General features: G+C 34.8%; 1 protein-coding gene across 1 annotated transcript in view; it reads left to right on the top strand.

Moving 5' to 3' along the window:
• The window catches only part of LOC125680305 (sortilin-related receptor-like), an 84,899-nt gene that overhangs the window by 58,498 nt on the left and 1,401 nt on the right, over positions 1 to 25,000 (top strand). Inside the window, exons 28-40 of the mRNA XM_048919775.2 lie at positions 2,356 to 2,531; positions 4,349 to 4,461; positions 5,530 to 5,646; positions 8,314 to 8,557; positions 9,138 to 9,236; positions 10,432 to 10,553; positions 13,763 to 13,970; positions 15,458 to 15,564; positions 17,206 to 17,401; positions 18,125 to 18,237; positions 19,507 to 19,708; positions 20,019 to 20,234; positions 22,632 to 25,000. The exon at positions 22,632 to 25,000 is cut by the window's right edge and continues 1,401 nt beyond it. Coding sequence (XP_048775732.2) covers positions 2,356 to 2,531; positions 4,349 to 4,461; positions 5,530 to 5,646; positions 8,314 to 8,557; positions 9,138 to 9,236; positions 10,432 to 10,553; positions 13,763 to 13,970; positions 15,458 to 15,564; positions 17,206 to 17,401; positions 18,125 to 18,237; positions 19,507 to 19,708; positions 20,019 to 20,234; positions 22,632 to 22,696 — 1,978 coding nt within the window. The 3' untranslated portion in view covers positions 22,697 to 25,000. The remainder of the gene's footprint in view (positions 1 to 2,355; positions 2,532 to 4,348; positions 4,462 to 5,529; positions 5,647 to 8,313; positions 8,558 to 9,137; positions 9,237 to 10,431; positions 10,554 to 13,762; positions 13,971 to 15,457; positions 15,565 to 17,205; positions 17,402 to 18,124; positions 18,238 to 19,506; positions 19,709 to 20,018; positions 20,235 to 22,631) is intronic.

The raw sequence follows: 25,000 nt of genomic DNA on the forward strand, positions 1-25,000 counted from the left end.
ATGTATTGTACATGTAGGAATCTGTAATATCAGATGTTCAATACTATGTATCGTACATGTAGGAATCTGTTATATCAGATGTTCAATACTATGTATAGTACATGTAGGAATCTGTTATATCAGATGTTCAATACTATGTACCATAGGAATCTGTTATATCAGATGTTCAATACTATGTATCGTACATGTAGGAATCTGTTATATCAGATGTTCAATACTATGTATCGTACATGTAGGAATCTGTTATATCAGATGTTCAATACTATGTACCATAGGAATCTGTTATATCAGATGTTCAATACTATGTATCGTACATGTAGGAATCTGTTATATCAGATGTTCAATACTATGTATCGTACATGTAGGAATCTGTAATATCAGATGTTCAATACTGTGTATAGTACATGTAGGAATCTGTTATATCAGATGTTCAATACTATGTATCGTACATGTAGGAATCTGTTATGTCAGATGTTCAATACTATGTATCGTACAGGAATCTGTAAAATCAGATGTTCAATACTATGTACCATACATGTAGGAATCTGTTATATCAGATGCTCAATACTATGTATAGTACATGTAGGAATCTGTTATATCAGATGTTCAGTACTATGTATCATACAGGAATCTGTTATATCAGATGTTCAGTACTATGTATCATACAGGAATCTGTAATATCAGATGTTCAATACAATGTATTGTACATGTAGGAATCTGTTATATCAGATGTTCAATACTATGTATCGTACATGTAGGAATCTGTAATATCAGATGTTCAATACTATGTATCGTACATGTAGGAATCTGTAATATCAGATGTTCAATACTATGTATCGTACATGTAGGAATCTGTTATATCAGATGTTCAATACTATGTATCGTACATGTAGGAATCTGTTATATCAGATGTTCAATACTATGTATCGTACATGTAGGAATCTGTAATATCAGATGTTCAATACTATGTATCGTACAGGAATCTGTTATATCAGATGTTCAATACTATGTATCGTACATGTAGGAATCTGTTATATCAGATGTTCAATACTATGTATCGTACATGTAGGAATCTGTAATATCAGATGTTCAATACTATGTATCGTACATGTAGGAATCTGTTATATCAGATGTTCAATACTATGTATCGTACAGGAATCTGTTATATCAGATGTTCAATACTATGTATCGTACAGGAATCTGTGATATCAGATGTTCAATACTATGTATCGTACATGTAGGAATCTGTAATATCAGATGTTCAATACAATGTATTGTACATGTAGGAATCTGTTATATCAGATGTTCAATACTATGTATCGTACATGTAGGAATCTGTAATATCAGATGTTCAATACAATGTATTGTACATGTAGGAATCTGTTATATCAGATGTTCAATACTATGTATCGTACATATAGGAATCTGTTATATCAGATTTTCAGTACTATGTATCATACATGTAGGAATCTGTTATATCAGATGTTCAGTACTATGTATCGTACAGGAATCTGTTATATCAGATGTTCAATACTATGTATCGTACATGTAGGAATCTGTAATATCAGATGTTCAATACTATGTATCATACATGTTGGAATCTGTTATATCAGATGTTCAATACTATGTATCGTACAGGAATCTGTTATATCAGATGATCAATACTATGTATCATACATGTAGGAATCTGTTATATCAGATGTTCAATACTATGTATCGTACATGTAGGAATCTGTTATATCAGATGTTCAATACTATGTATAGTACATGTAGGAATCTGTTATATCAGATGTTCAATACTATGTATCGTACATGTAGGAATCTGTTATATCAGATGTTCAGTACTATGTATCATACATGTATGAATCTGTTATATCAGATGTCATGCTCTTCCCTGTATTCTGTCTTGATGTTTAAATACTGGTCGTTCTTTTTATACTCGTCTCCTAAACCATATTGATAGCAAAATTTATTTGGGTGCAAATTATTTTGAGGTAAAAACTCTATTATCTTGATAACTAGGGATGTAAAGTCAATTTCCTCTCAAATCTTCAGCTGTTTAAGCATCTATCGTATGATAAGGTACGTGTAGGTGGAAATTGTCAGTCAATTTCCTCTCAAATCTTCAGCTGTTTAAGCATCTATCGTATGATAAGGTACGTGTAGGTGGAAATTGTCAGTCAATTTCCTCTCAAATCTTCAGCTGTTTAAGCATCTATCGTATGATAAGGTACGTGTAGGTGGAAATTGTTACTGAACATCAGCGATCAACATACATTGTACTGGTATGTAGACAAATAATTTCCTCTGACTGCATTATCGAAATGCCATAATAGTTCAACTTATGTTTTACAGAGAGCTTGAAGATGAAAAGACGTGGCAAAATATTTCTCAAAATTTGAGCAGCACAACGTACACCATCAAAAATGTACGGTCATCATTCCAGTACCAGATTGCAGTGTACGTCATCACCCCGGATAAAAAGATTCACATTCCTGTAAACCCCATCACTGTCACCACTCTACAAGCAGGTACAGTTATTGTCACACGGGAGATAAAGATAGGCTCATTGAAGACAACTTGCTTTTGTCGATTTATATCGGATTAACTGACCACAAGTTCTGTACATCTATTTATTTTTAATTAGTGGATTCAGAATTCGGTGTAAATGGATTCGGAGATCTATTTTTAATATAATCTTGATTTTATAACTTGTTCTATGTTTTATCAATAGATAAATCTAATATTTAGGCAATTGTAGGTTAGCATACTGGCTTCATTCCTTAAGACAACTAAAATATGAATGTAGCTAAAATATTGTTAAGGAACATATACAGCAGTTTTAAAACTGTTCTGTATTTGATATGATTGGGAGTTTGTTCCTAAGTTAGTTAAGTAAAACTGTTCTGTATTTGATATGATTGGGAGTTTTTTCCTAAGTTAGTTAAGTAAAACTGTTCAGTATTTGATATGATTGGAAGTTTGTTCCTAAGTTAGTTAAGTAAAGCAGCTTTGGGGCAGTGGACCAAAAATAGTAAAGTTCATGATCCTCCCCACTCTAGGCCGGGGGGGGGGGGGGGGGGGGGGGGGGGGGGGGGGTGGGGGTGATTCCTGAACTTCCACATTCATTGACATGTTTCAAAAAATCTTCTTTTCTTATTTTACATTTAACAGAGAAACTGGGTACATATATTAATATACATGCAGATAATAATAATACCGTATATACTCGCCTGTAAGTCAGGGTGATTCCTGAACTTCCACATTCATTGACATGTTTCAAAAAATCTTCTTTTCTTATTTTACATTTAACAGAGAAACTGGGTACATATATTAATATACATGCAGATAATAATAATACCGTATATACTCGCCTGTAAGTCAGGGTGATTCCTGAACTTCCACATTCATTGACATGTTTCAAAAAATCTTCTTTTCTTATTTTACATTTAACAGAGAAACTGGGTACATATATTAATATACATGCAGATAATAATAATACCGTATATACTCGCCTGTAAGTCAGATTTTTAGGAGTTAAATTTTGGGCCAAAACTTGATGTCCGACTTATAGAAGTGTCTTAAGAAGATTCGTATTTTTCTGGATGGCGTAATGTATAGCCTAGTATTTTTTAAACAACAAAAACATGGACAAAATAGTAACTGTTTAATTTGCTGAGAATAAAAAGTGAAACATCAATGTCATATCCCAAAACATTATTGGAACATGGATAAATACATAAGAGTATTGATATGAAATTGATTTGTTGGGAAGAAAATATCAAATATTGGCACATTTCTCAAAATATATACCAGCAAAAACATTAGAGCATTGATTTGAAATTGTCAGCCGATTCTTGAAAAAAGTTGGACCGACTTAAAAATGGGTCAATGGCAATTCCCTCCAAAATAACCTAAAAACTATACAACCGACTTATAGGCGAACCGACTTATAGGCTAGTATATACGGTAATATGATAATGTACATGTAGACTGAGAAAGCTGAAACCTTCACACTAATGGTTGTAGTCATAATCCTTGGGTTTAAGCTTGCAATTACAGACAGCAAGTTTTTACTCAAGGGTAAGGAAGGGCAGTAATTTCAACAGCCCAGCTGTTCTCAGTCCAGCTCTGTTTTCTAGAGCACAAGTAATGGAAATACTTTGTTTTAAGCTTATGACAAAACTCGCTGGAACTGGGGATGCGTTATATCACCGTGTTCCGGTCGCCTGGAGATTTCCCCATTTTTTTTAATCTTGAATAAGAAAACTGGTAATGTTATTGGATTAATGTAGTTGTACATGTACTTGTAGTATATCAATATTTACATATACATGTATTTTTACAGTACCTAGGGCACCCTTATCGCCAACAGTAAATTTCAAGGAAAAGCGAATGACTATTCAATTCACCTGGTCCAGGCCAGCAGGTACACAACCAGGAGAGATAATATTCTACAAGGTAAGACTGTTTAACAGGGAATTCATATACTACAAGATAAGGCTGTTTAACAGGGAATTCATTCACTACAAGGTAAGACTGTTTAACAGGGAATTCATTCACTACTGTACAAGGTATGACTGTTTAACAGGGAATTCATTCACTACAAGGTATGACTGTTTAACAGGGAATTCATTCGCTACAAGGTAAGACTGTTTAACAGGGAATTCATTTACTACTGTACAAGGTATGACTGTTTAACAGGGAATTCATTTACTACAAGGTAAGACTGTTTAACAGGGAATTCATTTACTACAAGGTAAGACTGTTTAACAGGAAATTCATTCACTACAAGGTAAGACTGTTTAACAGGGAATTCATTTACTACAGGGTAAGGCTTTTTAACAGGGAATTCATTTACTACAAGGTAAGACTGTTTAACAGGGAATTCATTTACTACAAGGTAAGACTGTTTAACAGGGAATCCATTCACTACAAGGTAAGACTGTTTAACAGGGAATTCATTCACTACAAGGTAAGAATGTTTACATGTAACAGGGAATTTATATACTACAAGGTAAGGATGTTTAAAAGGGAATTCAATTACTACAAGGTAAGAATGTTTAAAAGGGAATTCATTTACTACTACAAGGTAAGAATGTTTAAAAGGGAATTCATTTACTACAAGGTAAGAATGTTTAACAGGGAGTTCATATACTACAAGGTAAGGCTGTTTAACTTGTCTGAAAACTTGGTTTTACTGTCGTTAATATAACAGCCAGCCACTTCGCTTGATCTAGCATGCATATTTCACTCACTGATTGGCTGTGTGTTTTTAATAAAGTGAGTTTGGATGACCACACTATGCCATTCTTTCAATGTGAACAAAAGTAAAACCTGTTTCATTGAAATCTACGAGAAGCCTCGCCCCAACGTTTGCACCTCAGTCAGGCGAATTGTCTCGCTGTTATTGAAATGACACTGCTTGGCATTCCCTGTAGACACAAATCAGCATGTGTAGTATTGTGGACTATTGGAAGGCTTGAAGTATTTGTGTGAATTCTGATTAGATTGATTTATTGTGTGCAGGTTTACTGGAAGGCAGCAGAGGAAAATGTAACCTCTTCCGTCTCTGTGCCGGGAAAACTTTTCATGTACAGCTTTGACAGGGAAACTCTGAAATACATGAAGAAATACAAGTTTTGGGTAAGAAATCGTAATGTATCATGTATCAAACTGGATTTGAATAAAAAGAAATAGGGAAAGAGTTTCATTATAGAAGTTGCAATTTATGTCTAATGTGAACTGATCTTACAGGCTATTAGTAGAAATTTACTTATAAGACAAAATCATGCAGTGATACTTAATGGAGAAAACTCTCATCAGGGTTAAAGTTCATTGCGATCTTTGTCATTGAAATAATATGTACACAGTATATTCTTGGATGAGGCTGAGTTAACAGTCGCTGTGATTCATTGTGATGGTCTCTGCTGTTTCATGTTAATTGTCACTAGTGTTGGTTGGTTGTAAAGATGAGATTTTTTTTTATTTTTGCCAGTATTTTGTTAAATTTCTGTAAGTTGAAAATGTTTTTGTCTGCCTTATCTTCCTCTGCTCAAATCCATAGACTCACATATTACAATCCAAGCTGTACTCAAATCCATAGACAAACATATTACAACCCAAAGCTGTACTCAAATCCATGACACTACACATCTTACAACCCAAAGCTGTACTCAAATCCATAGACACACATCTTACAACCCAAAGCTGTACTCAAATCCATGACACTACACATCTTACAACCCAAAGCTGTACTCAAATCCATGACACTACACATCTTACAACCCAAAGCTGTACTCAAATCCATAGACACACATCTTACAACCCAAAACTGTGCTCTAATCCATAGAGTACAGACACACATCTTAATTGTACTCAGATCCCTAAGCACCACTCATTTTAAAATCCAAAGCTATCACCTGCCAGCTTTACTTGCACGTCATCAGAAAAGTCATGTCCTCAGGGTCGAACAGAATCCTAATTAGTAGTGAAAGTTACGCATGTATTTCTCATTTCATATCTGAATGCTGTGAAGGACTTTGATACAATTAAGAAATTACATTAAGTAAATGTTCACTGTATATTTCAATATGAGAATTTTAGAATCCATCAAAAGTATCATTGTACGAATTAGGAGATCTCACTGGAGTTGGTAATGATCTGGGATGAGTTGTGCCTAGACCTGGATGGAAATCTTAAACCCCAGTAATGAGATTTCCCTTATCCCATATGGCTCAATGCATGATGGACTATTTTTCTTCTATTTCTTGTGAATTATTTCCATATTTTATACTCCTGTCATACAATGGGACATATTATGTTATGTCACTGTCTGTGTGTCTGCCCGAGGTCATTTCTCCTATTTGTCATCAGATCATGTTGGAGTTTCTGGGCCACTTGTCCCAGACTGAATTTTCTTCCCAGGTTGAAATTTCCCAATTCCATACTGAGTCTCATACTAATGAAGGATTCTGTTATTCTCAAATAATAACTAGTGTGAGACCGACATTATCCATGTGAGATTTGTCTCTCTCAATAATCACTAGTGTGAGACCGACATTATCCATGGGAGATTTGTCTCAATGATCACTAGTGTGAGACCGACATTATCCATGTGAGATTTGTCTTTCTCACACTATCACCAGTGTAAGATCGACTTTACCCATGTGAGACAGCCATGTGAGATTTTTCTGTCTCACACTGCTGCGACGTCATTTGATTGTGATGTCATATATTTTCTATGATTTACGTTACACGGTGAAGATTTACGTTACACAGTGAAGTAAAAATATTTTGCATTGTTATCTTTAAATTTTAATGTAGTATAGCTTTCTGATGGACAACCTTGGGTTTTTTAGTTTACACTTACAGTGTAAACCATTTTCGGGTATACTCTTTCTGCCTATCTAATTAGTTTTTGCATCGAAGTTCAAATGAGGATTTTGATAATCTAAAATTTTCTGAAAGCTCCTAATTTTATGCACTAAACTGTAGTTAAAATGTGAGAAAAATAATCCTTCATTATTTACTCGTGTGGGATAGGGAAATTCCACCTCTGGAACAAGATTTGCTGTCTAGGACTCGGCAAAGCCTCGTCCAAGACTGCGAATCTTGTCCCCTCGGTGGAATTTCCCTATCTCACACTCGTACTAATGAAGGATTCTATTACTATCAATAGTCACTAGTGCGAGACCGACATTATCCATGTGAGATTTGTCTCAGTAATCACTAGTGAGACCGACATTATCCATGTGAGATTTGTCTCTCTCAATAGTCACTAGTGCGAGACCGACATTTTCCATGTGAGATTTGTTCGTTACATATATAATTGTGTTTTACAGTACCATTGTCAGTTTAATAAACATTTTACGATGCTTGTTAAATATATTTTGAACAGATACTGATGGGGATATCTCTGTTGACAGATTTCAGCACTGAACGTTTTACAATGCTTGTTAAGAATATTTTGGACAGATACTGATAGGAGTATCTCTATTGACAGATTTCAGCACTGAACGTTTTACAATGCTTGTTAAGAATATTTTGGACAGATACTGATAGGAGTATCTCTATTGACAGGTTTCAGCACTGAACGTTTTACAATGCTTGTTAAGAATATTTTGGACAGATACTGATAGGAGTATCTCTATTGACAGATTTCAGCACTGAACGTTTTACAATGCTTGTTAAGAATATTTTGGACAGATACTGATAGGAGTATCTCTATTGACAGATTTCAGCACTGAACGTTTTACAATGCTTGTTAAGAATATTTTGGACAGATACTGATAGGAGTATCTCTATTGACAGGTTTCAGCAGTGAACAGTGAAGGGGAGGGGGAGATAAGCAAGAAAGTACCAGACCCAGCCCTAGTGTTTGATGAGGCTGGGATTACTTCTACAGTCAGTTTTACTGAACCGGAAATGATCGACTCCTTTACCATCAAACTGAAATGGTATGCCATTGCTAAGGCTTCTTCTTACAAGATTACCTACCAAAATGCCATGAATGTTCCGGTCTCAGTCGTAGTGAAAGGCAAAACAACTGCAACAAGTGAGTCATGTGATATGTTTGCAATTTGACTACTTTTATCAAGTGTAAGTGGGCTCATTTATTTTGCTTGTTAGTTTCAAATTACAACTTGGGCACCTCAACTTTATGTAATCTGCATGTTTATCTATCTACATATTTAGTTTATTTCAGTTTGTAATTTGCATAATTATATGTCTGTTTATTATACCCCAAGCAAAGGGTTGCAGAGGGTATAATGTTTTTAACCTGTCAGTCCGTCAGTCCCTTTCTTGTCAGCGCAACTCCTCTCAGACCGCTCAACAGAATTTTGTGAAACTTTGTAGTCAATAAGGGCACACTATGTAGATGTGCATATTTCCAGGAAATTCTGAGTCAATAATTTTTCTGGGAGTTATGCCCTTTTTGAACTTAGAATTTTGAGCCCGTCTGTCTTGTTCTTGCAGTAGTGCATAGCATTACAATTCATTATGTGAGGCATTGTCAAGCAATGTTGGAGCATGGGGTATGTGAGCTTGCTCACTTTTTTTTTTATTTCAATTGGTAATTTGCATAATTGTGTCTATATTTCAGTCATTATTTTACATATGTTTGTTCATTTCAGTTAATCATTTGTGTCCGGGATTCCAATACCTTTTCCAGATAGCAGCCTCCAACGATCACGGTGATGGGCCGTCTAGAACCATCATGCTGTACACAAATGGTAGTGTAACAAATTATTTTCATTTTATGTATCAGATGAAATCTGCTGATACTGGCATTTGCCTATGCACCTTACAAGGCAGGTTAAAGAGGAATCATCCTGTCCGTCTGTCAGTCTGTACAGTTCTTGTCTGGTACATAGATAGAGTCAAAGAGGCTGTAGGTTGTCATACACAGATTCCTTATGACATGAGGGGGTTTCATGACCCAAACCCTAAGCCATTTTGATAAGGTCAAGGTCACCTGGATTGGAAGATTAGAATTTGCATCCATCAAATATAATATGGACATCAAATGTACAGTATATGGGTTGTGTATGTATCTGGAGGGTATGTGAAGGTCATGTTGACAAGGTCAGGTAAAAGTAAGAAATCATCAACCAGCCATATGTTTAGTATAGAGTGACTTTAGAGAATTGTAGATTTTACACATGGTGCTTGAAACATGACGTCGTGAACTTGCCCCAAGATCATTTTGTCATATGTTAAGATGCAGACTTTTGTTCAGTGTTAGTGGGTTGTCATATGTTAAGATGCAGACTTTTGTTCAGTGTTAGTGGGTTCTTTTTTAATGCATGTATCTTGATCCTCAAGGTCATTTATGACAAGTTCAAGATGACAGCAGTCATAGTCTGGTACTTAACATTTTTATCACAGGGATTGTCAGAAGTTTCATGAATGTTACACAAACTGTATTTCAAATATGCCTTAGTTTGAATGAGTTTTACAAGGAGTTTTAGTCAGAAGTTTGCATGAATGTTACACAAACTGTATTTCAAATATGCCTCAGTTTGAATGAGTTTTACAAGGAGTTTTAGTCTTGTTCTTACACACGCGTCTAATGGTAGTGTACACAGGGAGTTTTAGTCTTGTAGTGTACACAGGGAGTTTTACTCTTGTAGTGTACACAGGGAGTTTTAGTCTTGTTCTTACACACACGTCTAATGGTAGTGTACACAGGGAGTTTTAGTCTTGTAGTGTACACAGGGAGTTTTAGTCTTGTAGTGTACACAGGGAGTTTTAATCTTGTTCTTACACACACGTCTAATGGTAGTGTACACAGGGAGTTTTAGTCTTGTTCTTACACACACGTCTAATGGTAATGTACACAGGGAGTTTTAGTTTTGTTCAAACAGGTATTGACATAGTATGTTATTTGTTGTAGTTTATGAGATAATGATTATAATTCCGTTTTAGGAACTACTCCGGACCTGCAGATTTCTGGTGCTAACATGACTGATAATACAGTATTCATCATGTACTGGAAACCTCTCAATGGGAAAAGTCTCAACTGGGAAAGTCCAAATCTACAGAATATAGTAAGTCAAGTGGAGGGTTTGTAAATTAATGAACACATCATGGTCATCTCTACAGAAAATAGTAAGTCAAGTGGGGGTTTGTAAATTAATGAACACATCAGGGTCATCTCTACAGAAAATAGTAAGTCAAGTGGAGGGTTTTGTAAATCAGGTAAAGAAACAACATCTTTGTCATCTCTACAGCATAAAAACATGTAGATTTTTATTATCCATCTTTCTGTCTGTCCCATGGGATGAGTAAGATATATTGACCACCCATGAGACAAGTAAGATATATTGACTACATATCCCAAGAGACAAGATATATTGACCACCCATGAGACAAGTAAGATATATTGACCACCCATGAGACAAGTAAGATATATTGACCACCCATAGACAAGTAAGATATACAGTCAAAACTGCCATAGCGACCCACTGTATTAAGCGACTCACTGTCGTATGTGACCATAAAAAGTTCCCCCCCAAGACGTTACTCTATATATTGTACCTGTATTAAATGACCACCTTTTTGACGCGACCAGCAACCATGATTTTTACAACCTTTTTGTGTATTTTCACGAAATTTTACCTCTATTTAACGACTGTACATTTTTCGATTACAACGTGATTACTACTTTCGATTTCGGTTGAGCCGACTATTCTGGGAATTATCGCCCCTAACACTTTCATTTTCAAACGCACGACTATTCTGGGAATTATCGCCCCTAACACTTTCGTTTTGATACGCACAGTTTGGCGATGATCTTGTTTAGTCGGCCCTCTGAATAAATTATTATACCCAAGCTGTCAACATGCAGTGTCGTGTGTGATTAATTATTAAAACCCTAGTTGATGTTTATTTAACAAAATCAAGGATCAGGGAATCAAGGCCGGTGTATTTGAAGGTGTGAATTTCGACAAACTTTAAGAAACTTTAAGTAGGCTAGATCGGAAATGAAAATCTACCACTTGTTATACCATTATGTTCAACAGAGTGAAAATTTGCCCCATTGTGATATAAATCAGGTAAATATTGTGCTTATAGGACTGAAATTTTAAACGGAGTATTCACAGTTTTTCCTGCATGAGATACTAGAGGTTTCCAGAATAATGACCAGAACTAGCGGCTCACTTCGACATGTCCCGAGTATTTGACATGTCCGAGTTCAAGAAAATTGTCTGCATTAGTTCTAAGCTTAAAAGATTTGCTGTGCATGTACAATGGATATATTGTGATTTATTTAATGTTTCTCAAATTGAAGAACATATTTCCAGCATGTATTGTACAAAAGGAGACGCAACACTTCACCATTTGCTTTCTTACCACAAGCATTGCATTTTTTAGTTACAGTGTACAAGTAGGCTATACATAAATACTCTTTACAACAAAGTGTTTATAAGTTTTAGAAAATTTACATGCAGTTCATAAATAATTTTTAAATCTCATGTAAATGTGTAATATGAAATGCATGCAAAGTTTATCATTCTTAAATAGATTAAATGTAATTTTTGATGAATAAAAAATTATGATACAACACATCATATTCTAGATTTTTAACTACAGTGTATCATTAATTTTATTTTACAACTATTAAAACCGTACTTGATATTCTTAATGATAAATTCCAAATACATGTAGTCATTTTCTCCATTGTACAAATTATTTACGAAATTTTATCCATTAACTGCGGAAAATAGGCAACCTGTATTAAGAGACCACCTGTCATATGTGACCTTTTTTCCATTCTCCGTTGGACGGTCTCTTAATACAGGTTTGACTGTATTGACCACCCATGAGACAAGTAAGATATATTGACTACACATCCCAAAAGACAAGTAATATATATTGAATACTCATCCCAGGAGACATGTAAGATATATTGACTACACATCCCAAGAGACAAGTAAGATATATTGAATACTCATCCCAGGAGACATGTAAGATATATTGACTACACATCCCAGGAGATAAGTAAGATATATTGAATACTCATCCCAAGAGACAAGTAAGATATATTGACTACACATCCCAGGAGATATGTAAGATATATTGAATACTCATCCCAGGAGATAAGTAAGATATATTGACTACATATCCCAGGAGATAAGTAAGATATATTGACCACTCATCCCAAGAGACATGTAAGATATATTGACTACACATCCCAGGAGATAAGTAAGATATATTGACCACTCATCCCAGGAGACATGTAAGATATATTGAATACTCATCCCAGGAGACATGTAAGATATATTGACTACACATCCCAAGAGACAAGTAAGATATATTGACCACTCATCCCAGGAGACAAGTAAGATATATTGACCACACATCCCAAGAGATAAGTAAGATATATTGACCACACATCCCAGGAGGTAAGTAAGATATATTGACCACTCATCCCAAGAGATAAGTAAGATATATTGACTACACATCCCAAGAGACAAGTAAGACATATTGACCACTCATCCCAGGAGACATGTAAGATATATTGACCACACATCCCAAGAGATAAGTAAGATATATTGACCACACATCCCAGGAGGTAAGTAAGATATATTGACCACTCATCCCAAGAGATAAGTAAGATATATTGACTACACATCCCAAGAGACAAGTAAGATATATTGACCACTCATCCCAGGAGATAAGTAAGATATATTGACCACACACTCCAAGAAACAAGTAAGATATATTCACCACACATCCCAGGAGATTAGTAAGATATATTGACCTGTCATGAGTAATTGACAGTTTGAGTCGCTAATCAATATGTAAAAGTGAACCTTCGCGTCAGTCTCTATCAACTTAGAAATAACAAACAAATTGTTTACTTCAACATCTTTCTAAGTTGCAAAGAGATGTTTTGTGATGTGCATTGATAGTGAAACTTTTTCTGTTTACTTTCCAGACATGCTCTGAATTCTATTCATCACCTGATTAAATGATTTTGTAACATTCTTTGTGATAAAGAGTCCCAACAAATATTCAATAACTATGATAAACCTATTTGATGTTGATATATGACTGAGCCAATTTAACTCATCAGGACAAGCAGACCCTGATCAATGTTCTAGTTTTAGTATAGTAAGATTTATGTATGTGTTTTATAATAAAATCACGTAAATAACAAATGCTGGTAACTAACCTCAGGCTTTGAGTAATAAAGATGTTATAGAAATACCTGATGCTATTTCTCCATTGCAATATTCCTCAACTTTTACAGACCTACACCGTGTATTACGCTTTTGACCCACGTGACCTAGAAGTTGGAGCTGATCCAAGAGAAAAAGCGAAGAACATTTCCGTAACAAACAAAGACCAGGTCAAGCTGACCAGACTCCGAGCTTGTGAGTCGTACACTGCTAAAATTGCTATGACATCGCCAGGGATTTGTCCATTATCTACTGTGAAAACGTTTACCACAGGAGAAGGTACAGTTTTGAATTTCTCTGTTTTAAAAAGGACAAGCTGCTGCAATTGCCATTTCTTCCTCTAGAATATAAATGTTAAATTTTTGTGAAATCAGTTATAATGATGTTAAAATAGTCCAAAGTAATGAATCATTTTTATACCCCACGCAACAAAGTTCCAAATGGTATAATGTTTTTGACCCGTCCACCAGTCTGTCAGTTCGTCAGTCCCTTTTTTGTCAGCACAACTCTTCTGAGACCACTCAACAGAATTTCTTGAAACTTTGTAGTTGATAAGGACACACTGCGTAGATGTGCATATTCCAAGGAAATTCTGATTCAATAATTTTTCTGGGAGTTATGCCCCATTTGAACGTAGAATTTCAAGCCCATCTGTCCTGTTCTTGTCCACGCAACTCCTCTTAGACCATTCAACAGAATTTCATGAAACTTTGTAATTGATAAGGACTCACTGTGTAGATGTGCATATATCCAAGAAATTTTGATTCATTAAATTTTCTAGGAGTTATGCCCCTTTCGAACTTTGAATTTTAAGCCCGTCTGTCCTGTTCTTGCAGTAATGCATAGCATTACCATTCATTATGTGAGGCATTGTCAAGCAATGTTGGAGCATGAGGTACATGTATATGAGCTTGCTCACTTTTGCTTTCTTTCATCCCCAGTGATATTTTCTATTGTATGACCTTGTATTCTTGTGACAAGACCTTTATTTTGGAACCGTTGTTTTTTAACCTTGTCACCTTGACCTTAGGGTTTGACCTACTTTAAGAAAAGTTAACCTAAGCAATATCTCCTGAACTATTTAAGGTAGGGTTTTCGATATTGTGAATATAGATTCCTTATGACCTTGGCTTTGGAGTTTGAACCAAATTTCAAAACTTCAGCCAAAACTTCTGAATGGTAAGCAATAGAATTTTAATTAGAAATCATGGATGCCATTGGTGAATCAAAACTGTCTAGTGGTACATATAATTCATGCATGATTTGAGAAGGTCTAACTTGTCAGTTAACTTGAATATTAATTATGTCTCCCCTCTCCCAGGGGGAGACATATTGTTTTTGTACTTTTTGTCTGTCCACCTGTCACAAAATCTTGTGAACATTTCTCATCCTATATGGCTTATTGGATAGACTTGAAACTTTTTATGATGCTTCATTGCCATTTGTAGATGTGCATAATGTCGAGACGGGAGGATCCAATTATTTTCCTAAAAGTTATAGTGGATCTAAGAGGGGTGGAGGGTGTAAAATAGTTTGTGAACACTTCTACTATATGGCTTATCAGGGTTCATAATATCTATGTTCCTGCTCATGCTTTTTCCATACTATGCAGTACACTAAGGGGAGGAGGTTTCATTTTGAACACTTCTAATTTGGGGAGACATTTGTATTTCATAAAATAATCTCTACAGTAGTTACTTGTGTTTGATATAGAATTTGCAGTTACATGTATATTATTTTCTGTGTATATATTTTTTTATATGTAGATAGACGAGCTCCACCAGAGGATTTGGAATTTAAACTTTTCAAAGACAACAAGACAACTGGAAATTTAACATGGAATGCAGCCTGCTTTGAAGAGTTCTTAAAAGTGGTTAGTTCTCTTGATATCTCTTTCACATTTATTGACAGCCACAACAGGAGTAAAACTTCCATTCAGTTCCTACTCAGCCTTCTGTGAGGATCAGTTTCTGTATCTAATGAATACATGTACTCCACACTGCAGTTTGAAACTGTTTGTGCATGAGGATAAATGAGTGCATTTATCGTTATATAAGGCCACAGTTTTTTTATTTCTTGGTTTACGGATCTGCCGACCCTAATTTCTGGGGAATCGGGAAAAAAATAAAATGCAAATTTCTAGTGTTTTTTAATTCCGCCGATTCTACCCAACATGTCAAATCAAAAATAAAAAGCATTTTCAATTTTACGAATAGAAAATCGTGAAATGCAAACGTATTGATATGTATTTGGTAATCACTATTCGTTTTGCAAAATATCTTTATTCCATATTTTTAAAAGCCATGTAAACAGATATGGCCACGCACGATGTATCGTTACATACCTATATCGTTCTTGTCGACGAAACAGATGCCAGATGGCATTTCATCACGAAAAAAAGGAATTGATAGAAATAAATATTTCTCATACAATTGGTGGTATTCTTGCTGCTAACATAACACAAAATGCAGTGCTATTTGGGTGTTTAAAAATGAGAGGAAGGTACAGTTGTTAGCAACTTTACTAGATTGGATGTTCTATCGTTAAAGTGATAATGTCCCACGGATCCGGTTTGAGTGTGGTGAGGGCCTGTCCCGAGACACAGTTAGATTATTCAAACTAGTGACTTTATACCACAGCAGTACATGTCATAATAAATGTATTTGAATACATGTACGTGCTTCTCTGCCGTCAAAAATACTAACAGGGAATAGTTCTAACAGTGTGAGAAATTGTTAGATGCTTTTGATATTGTTATAAACGCCTGTAAAAAATATGACCAGATAAAACTCAGAATGGTATGCATATTTCTCGTAAATTAGTATACCTTGTGTAGTGGTGGAAAGAATTTGAGTATCAAATAAAAATGAAAAACAAGAAACATTTCTTTCAAAAAGATGGTAGATAATTCCATGGGCATGTCTATGTGGGGAAAATGGGGATAAAATTATTTCATGGGGGTATAAACATTCTGAAATTAAAAATGGAATTACATGTACTACATACAATTGTAATTTAGTGCTTATTTTAATTTTTTTTCTTTATGTTAACAATTTGTAAATGTAAAATTACTGAACAACATTATATAAATACTGGATGCTTTACAACATCAAAGAGATATGATCTTGCACATTCTCGGCTTATGTTCTACCAAAGTGTAACATAGATACATGTATATAGTTATACACTGAATTTAAAATTGCATTTTTTTTTTTCAAAATTCATATTAACATACTAGTCACTCTAAAGAATTGTTTATCTAATATTTTCAATATACATGTTTTGTTTATTTATACATGTACTCACGAAATAATGTTAATGATTTATTGAAAATGAAACAACGATACATATTAAAAATGTTTATTTTATTTTTATTTTTTTTCTCCCGACTGATCCTAAATTTTATTTTTAAAATCCGTAAACCAATAAATTAAAAAAACTGTGGCCTAATGGAGATAGAATGCATTATATATGGAGATATGACCAATGCAAAGCTTTTTTTTTTATTATGCAGGGTTATGTTGTCATAGTTACCGAGGATCTTAACAATAGCACTTTCCGATCAGAGAAATATACCGGTACAAAAGATCTGAAGTTATTCCAGACTCTGGGGCCACTGCGGAGGGGTGCCACCTACACAGTGGTGATTCAGAGGGATGTCCCAGGGGTTCTTCACCCCACGCCCTCAGACCCCCTCAAGATCAACATTGGTAAGTCCATCATAGAGGAACTATAAGGCCACCTTTAAAAAAAGTGGTAGCTTACCTCTTCTGACCCAGCATTTAAGATATATTACAAAACCTTAGTGTAACTTTTAGATAGATGCTTTATAGAGAGAAAACAAATTCATGGACTTTAAAGAACCGTATGAATATGTCTTATATGCTATAGTCATTGTGTCACAATTGTTTTTCTCTTCTTTTCTTTTTGTTATCTGTCATTTGTTTTGTTATTTTGACTGTATGTCAACATGGTGATGTCAAAAGATAAATTGATTGTCAATGTTAAGGTTTTTCAGTAGATCCACCTACTAGATTACTAGATTTTGCGATAACAAGCATGGTGGAAGCAGACAAAGAATTTTGCAAGTTGTACATGATATTTGATGATAAACACCTTTATTAGACATGCCCAAGCACAAAGTTGGTACTCTTTTTGGTGCAGCATTTTTTTTTTCTACCCACTGGTACCAGTACCCATTCATTTGGGAAAAATAGCATCAAAATCGAACGAATTGGGAATTTTCTACCAATGTATCGGCAAATGATATCAACTAAAAGAAAAGAAAAAAAGAGAACAGAACAAGAAGAGTTCATCTCTAACTAAATATTTCTTAAAGTATGAGTATGCAGTCAATGAGCAGTATCATGAAGGAGAATAGTGAACGTGGATATTATATGTATGGTTCTATGACTTTATTGTCTTTCTTATAGAGCCGTATGCAAGTCCTGTCAATCTCATTGGTTCACCTCAGTCTGATGTCGGCAAAATAACGCTGGTCTGGACCCCTAGCCCAGACGATGCTCCAAAACCTGAAAACCTAAAGGTAATTCAAACCTGACAACTTAAAAGTAATTGTGAACATTGGTATCAAACCTAATAACTTAAAGGTAATTGTGAACATTGGTATCAAACCTGATACCTTAAAAGTAGTTGTCAACATTTGTATCAAACCTGATAACCTAAAGGTAATTTTCAATATTTGTATCTTTGTTTTATACTGTGTAACCCAGGCAGCTGGAGTTTTCATTCATCAAATGACTATACACTGTACACTGTGGACCTTATTTGGCTTCCAAAACTGACTTTGAATGAAGTTTACCTTGTTGTTGTTGTCGGTTCCTTTTTATTTACGTGCAGATCATGTTCGGGTTTTGTCCACACTAGTGGGCCCCCCTTCCAGATGGCTGGCTGCACACATGGCAGATCTCACCTCAGATCTCCACTGTCGATGGAGGGTATATAATGTATACACATCAATATTGTGTACTACATATTGATTTTAAAACATTGTTGTTAAAAGTGCATTATTTATTTAAAAATCTTCCTTTTGACACTTGGACATTTTATAACCAAGCTGAGTAATATGACAAAAATAAGGAGAGAAGCCTCTACCAAAATATGGAAATTCTTTGCCCTTTGGTCTGGCAGTGGGATTTGGAAATTCTTTGCCCTTTGGTCAGACAGTGGGATTTGGAAATTCTTTGCCCTTTGGTCAGACAGTGGGATTTGGAAATTCTTTGCCCTTTGGTCAGGCAGTGGGATTTGGTGCTAGGATAGGAGGGGTTGTCTATGATTCATATAGTGAACAAGTGTTACTGTTATTTCTTTCATAATCTTTCTGACTTGTGGACATCAAACAGCTAAACTAAATAAACAATAGAAAAAAACATTGAAAGAAATGAACTTCAATTTGTTTGCAAAATTGGAAGTTTAACAAGTTTGAAAGATACTGTCCTGTAAAGATACTGTCCTGTATATGTTTAGTTGTGTGATTCTCGGGTGACAGTAAAAGACTGTGGGCCTCTTGTTTACACAGTGGTGCCCATCAAAATACCCAATGGTGGTACTTTATTATCCAGTGTGTATTTATGGTACTTGTAATTGCATACATGTACATAATGAAAAGGTCATATCCTGTTAAACAGATTTACGTGGAAATTGAAGTGTACAGTTTTGAGTGACAAAACGGGTTCTGGCGGACATTAGTTATGTCTTGTGCAGCCTTCCATGTTAGTTTGTTGCCTGACATATTTATCTTGTTACCACAAGATTGCGTACGTGAGATATTTTTTTTAATTTTTTGCTTCTGTAGGGATATGAAGTTCAGTGGATGAAGAGTCATGCTGGTGGCAGTCACACACAGAAGACAGAGTTCCAGAGGCTCGGAATCTTGGGCGGTACAATTACAGATTTTAAAATGGAACCCTACTCCGACTACCACTTCAGGGTCCGTGTGGTCACGAAGGACGGATATAATGGGACGTGGAGTAACGAGTACCACATTCTGTCATCAGGTATTGACCGTGTACATATTTGTGACTGTGAATTTTGTGTGCACAGAAATATCCTTCAGGGATTTTCAACTTTTAATGTACAAATAAGATCAATCAAACCTCATCTCGAACTCGATGGGTTGAGAAAATACTTCAAGACTTCCGAGGATTCGAGATATCGAGGATAAAATACTTTTAAAGTATAAGTGGTTGGGACTTCCGAATCACTTTGACATATCCATGGTATTTGAGATATCAGTGTTCGAGATACCAAAGTTAAGATGTACGTGTAGACCTTTTTCATAATAACGTTATCTTATTTCCATTACAGAGGTGATAGCAGAGGCACAGAATTCCGATGTGAAACTGTCTAAAACTAATCTTATCGCTATCATCGTTTCCATCACCACTGTTGTCATCGTTCTTGTCATTGTTCTCGCCTTCTTCATCATCAGACACCGTCGCCTTCAGAGAAGCTTCTTGGCATTTGCTAACAGTCATTATGATTCTAGATCTGGGACCACCACATTTACAGCTAATGATATTGGTAAGCAGTTTGTTGGTCTTTGACTTGTCAGTCAAGTCTCATAACATGACAGCCTCAGGTGAACTACAGGGTCACTTGATATTGCATTTAATAATGTGTAAAAAAAAAAAAAAAAAATGAATGTTTTATACATGTACTTCAAATGTACATGAGCATATACAATCTTTTCACACCACATCAGTCATTAGTTGTACATGTATATGCAAGTGATTTATATTACAAATTTTGTCCTAATTTGCAGTATAAACATATTGTACATGCTAATGGTATCAACATATTTCTGTGTTTTTAGAAAGCAGAACTAATAAAAACATAAAAACTGACAAATTCTATGAAAACTGACAAAAAACTGACAAATTCTTTAAAATGTGAATTCTATATGAGGTGGACAGAAATTCCCTGATGACAATAGAATTTTACACACTGATCATATTCATTATTTCTGTCTTACTTTTAATGCTTAGATTTTATTGATTTTTTTTGTGTGTGATAAAAATGGTGTATTAAGGTACATATTGACATGAAATAGAATCATATAAAAGAAAAAGATTTTCTAAATTTTCCCTTAAAAAAAGAATAGGGTTAGAGCATTTAGATTAGCCCCAAAAGGGGTTGCATATTCCAAATCTGTACATTGGAACCCTGTTATTACGTTTTTCATTATGTCACGATAAAATAACGTAATACTGGGGGCAACATAATAAATGTTGCCAGTGAAATCCGTTTTTAAAAAATACACTGTATCATTTGGAAATTGTATATCTTCTGTTGATACTCCGTGAAGGAGTGTGTGTGTGAAAATAACTGTTTCTTTGTTTAAAAGACTATGACACTTGATTTATTTACATCTTATCTTAAATGTCCGTTATTCTTCATGTTCTTATCCCTTTTCTTTATTTCTGGTGTAGGATACATAAGGATGTTTTTCTGCATTCGTTTGGACCGCCATTTTGTTCACAACTTTCTCACAATAACTCGTTCCAGTTCGTATTCAACATTCGTACATAAAAAAAATAACAAAACATCGTTTTTATTAAGTTCTCTAATTACGCAATACACAACACAATAAAAAAAATCCCACCCAAAAAACAACAAAACAAAACGCACACAATACCCAACACTTACACACTTTTCCCCATTCTCTTACTTTTCTCACCAACAATAAACACGGAGAACAATTTAAGCAGAATCCACATAAAAAATATAATGATGCACGAAGATTTCATTGAAACTCTAAATGGTGCCACTAAAATCACGTGCACATCAAGGGATTTTAGAATGTTCACCGAAGTAAATGCCGTGCACGAATTGGCCGATAACAATGGACAGTTTGATCGGTGTATGTATGGACGAGATTTACGAAAACCCAAGCTGCATGTCCAAACAACGGACAATTTTTTAATTGAACCCTTCCTTTAATCACCTATGTTCAAGCAGTTACCCAAGGTGTTTTAACGTTGCTACAATAAGTTTCTTCCTTCATGTTTAAAACAAAAGCTGTCCGTAGAGTTTTAATAGCGAAGGTAATCACACCATGCTGAACACGCAGGTGGTTGAGAAATTATTATTTCTTCGATTATCAAAATATGAAAAATGAAGACAATTTTATAGAGTACAATTTCTAAATAAACAATATTTAATTGTTTATCACTGGCTTCGATACGGGGTATTCACCTGTATTGATGTCGCTAAATCTATCGAAGCATGATCATTCAAGCGTCTCTAATCCCCAAACAGACTAGGAAATTTACATGGTGACTGCCTGGAGCAGTCAAGGTGTGAATGGCTTATTATTTTGAGAATCACTATTGAATAATTAGGGGTATATTATGTTTTTGTCAGAATTTTTACAACGTAATACCGAGTCCCGGCATCTTAGGGCAACGTAATAACGAGGTCTATTTTATATAGGTTTGTTAAGAAATGGTTTTGTGCTTTGAAATTCCAATGTAATATGCGGACTAACGTAATAAAGGGGGAACGTTATAACGGGGTTCCACTGTACAAATATTCTGTGATATTCTCTTGTTTTTTTTTTTGATTAAGACTAATTTCGTTCATTTTGAAAATCTTTTTGTGGTATTATTTTGCTCTACTGAAAACAATAGTCATTATTCTGAGGAAATAAAGTTTTACAAGGCTGTCACACCCACCGATAATAGAGACCCCTAGAATTCAAGTTTCCCAAACCTGATTTTACTTATGAAGTGTAAGTAAGAAAGATTAATGTGGTTCTATGACCCACATGTTTCACATCTGAAGAAAATTCATGATGCATATCTTTTGGTTTGTGTGACTTATTCAGAGTTTATATCAACATGTTGTTATCAAATGTAGTCAAAAAACACAACAAATCTAACTCTGCTTATCGTAATCAATGTTAACGATTTGTTTTAGGAGAAGAGGAGGATTCCCCTATGATTCGGGGATTTTCCGATGATGAGCCACTTGTGATAGCGTAACTGTCAGAGCGAGGGGGAGTTTGATGTGCCATGTGTGACTTCCTAGCGCTGTGTTGCCTAGGCGATCACACGTCATGTGATAATGCTGTCGTTGTCTCCCTTTGACCTTTACTGTGATTGATATATAATGTGGATTTCATCATCTTAAAGTTTTGTGCAGTTGGGAATTGTAAAATAAATTTCATGCATAAGAAGAAGTGTATCAACTAAATGCAGATAAAAGGTATAATGCGTTAAATTGATTAACTAAATTGACAAAAATTTATTTTCTAATTTTGTTTTAGTACATTTTATTCCATGTATGATCATTTTTCATGCTTTTGTAACCCATCATGTCAGGGTGACTGAGCACCTGGAATATTATTTTTGGTTTTATTTTATTTTTTCATTGTTTATTCAGCATTTGATATCAAATATATTGAAGATTTTTCAAACTGTGTATGAACTCAAATATATTTTTATTTGTAATGATTGTTAAAATAAGGACACAAACTTGAATATTTGGTTTGATGTTGAGTCGTTAAAGGACCTTTAGATATGTTACAAATACTCCATAAGGCATAATGCAGAATTCAGATTCATTAAAAGTTGATCATGCATTCGATCAGATTTCTGGAGAAATTACCAATGAGCACATCAGACAAATTGTAGACATTTTTTTTTTTGTATCGGCATATCAGTAGAAACGTTTGACTCTGCTTGTTAGATTTTGTACATTCCACTGTATAGTATTGCTCAGAAATTAATTTACTTGAGAGAAATTGTGTGAGTGTATATAATGTTAGTACATAGCAGTGTTACATTGAGTGTGTAGTTTTGACTCCCTGTTTCTTTTTCCGAGTTTTGCTTAATTTCCCACTCCAAATTTTTGTTTATGATTTACATATAAAGAATATATTCCAGAAGAATACATTTTTTGCACACCAGTGCAATTTTTTCTTTCTTGTTAATGTGTGTTAAATTTTATTCATAAGCTTGCATTGATGAACATGGTGTTCTTTGAGTACCATTTTAGAAATGTTAGAATGTTGGTCAACTTCTTGGTGCAAAATTGTGTGAAGGATGTTTAAAAGGGATGTGATAATTGTTACAAATATAAACAAACTGAAAGTAATAATCGTTACATGTACACACTAAAGCCATCTCTATTCTGTGTACCAGTGACAGGGGTGCCTTTTTATTTTTGTGATGTAGATGAGGTTGTCATTTCTCTAAGGTTGCATTGTAAACCTTTTTTTGGAAAATTGGCTTTAATGTTCGATTCATTGAATTAACTGTAAGCTCCAAACTAACATAGAAAGTAGAATTATCTCCCTTTATAGAAAGAGAATTTGTGAGGTTTTTCAAGGTTATTTAATATTATATTAGAATTATTGTCAAGTAAACTTTCATTAGATGCATTAAGCTATTATCAATGGCATTTTCAAAGGAAATCATATGCTGAATTGTCCAAAATTAGTACATGATATTTTATAGGGGAGATAACTCCTACTGGACATTTTTTGTATAGTTTAATGGGAGGCTGTTTTTACCACAGTTCATATCTTGACCTGAAAAGCACTTTTTTTCCAGTAAAGGAGGGTAACCCCACTTAATACAATCTGTTGGTGAGAGAAGATAGATTATATGTGCGGGGGTGGGAGTTTAAAGTACTTGTAGCTGGCTCCCCCTCCCAGGAACAGTTCAGCAGTACTGATAGCTGAACACACACACACCCTGCCCATGTACAATTCAGCGGAATAGATGCCACATCTAGAGTGAAACTGATTTTCTGAATCTCAATCAACTGTTTTTGTTTTCAGCTATTATTTCACTGTTTTTAATGCAGTATACTGTATAGTGAGTAGTGACAGGGCTTTGTAGTCCTGTTTGTCCTTCGTTTTTTGAAAACATGCATAACTGATAAAACAAACTGATCTGCTTAATCTAAGAATCTTTGTTAATTGTGTCAGATTTCCATTTTTATTATGAAATACATGTTAGATGACAGTCTGAGCTTTTCCATGCTTTTTTTTATACTTATGATGCAGGTATTTAAAGGTCCTCTGTAGGATTTGTTTTACAACCATGAAGTAGAAACATGCCCAGCGTAGGGTCACCCAGGGTGTCAGATGAAATGGGCAGATTATGCTGATGTTATGTCAGACGTGTCCAAACTTCTCTGTTTTAGGTGATTTTAGCTTTACTCTACATACAGTGATAACCAAAGCATGCTGTGCTCAGAGGTGTGTCTCAGGGTTCATACTGAGCGACTCCTATTAAAGAGACACTACAGCTCATTTTCCACATTTTAATAAAGTGTTT

Source organism: Ostrea edulis, chromosome 2 (genome assembly GCF_947568905.1).
Source record: "Ostrea edulis chromosome 2, xbOstEdul1.1, whole genome shotgun sequence".
NCBI lineage: Eukaryota > Metazoa > Mollusca > Bivalvia > Ostreida > Ostreidae > Ostrea > Ostrea edulis.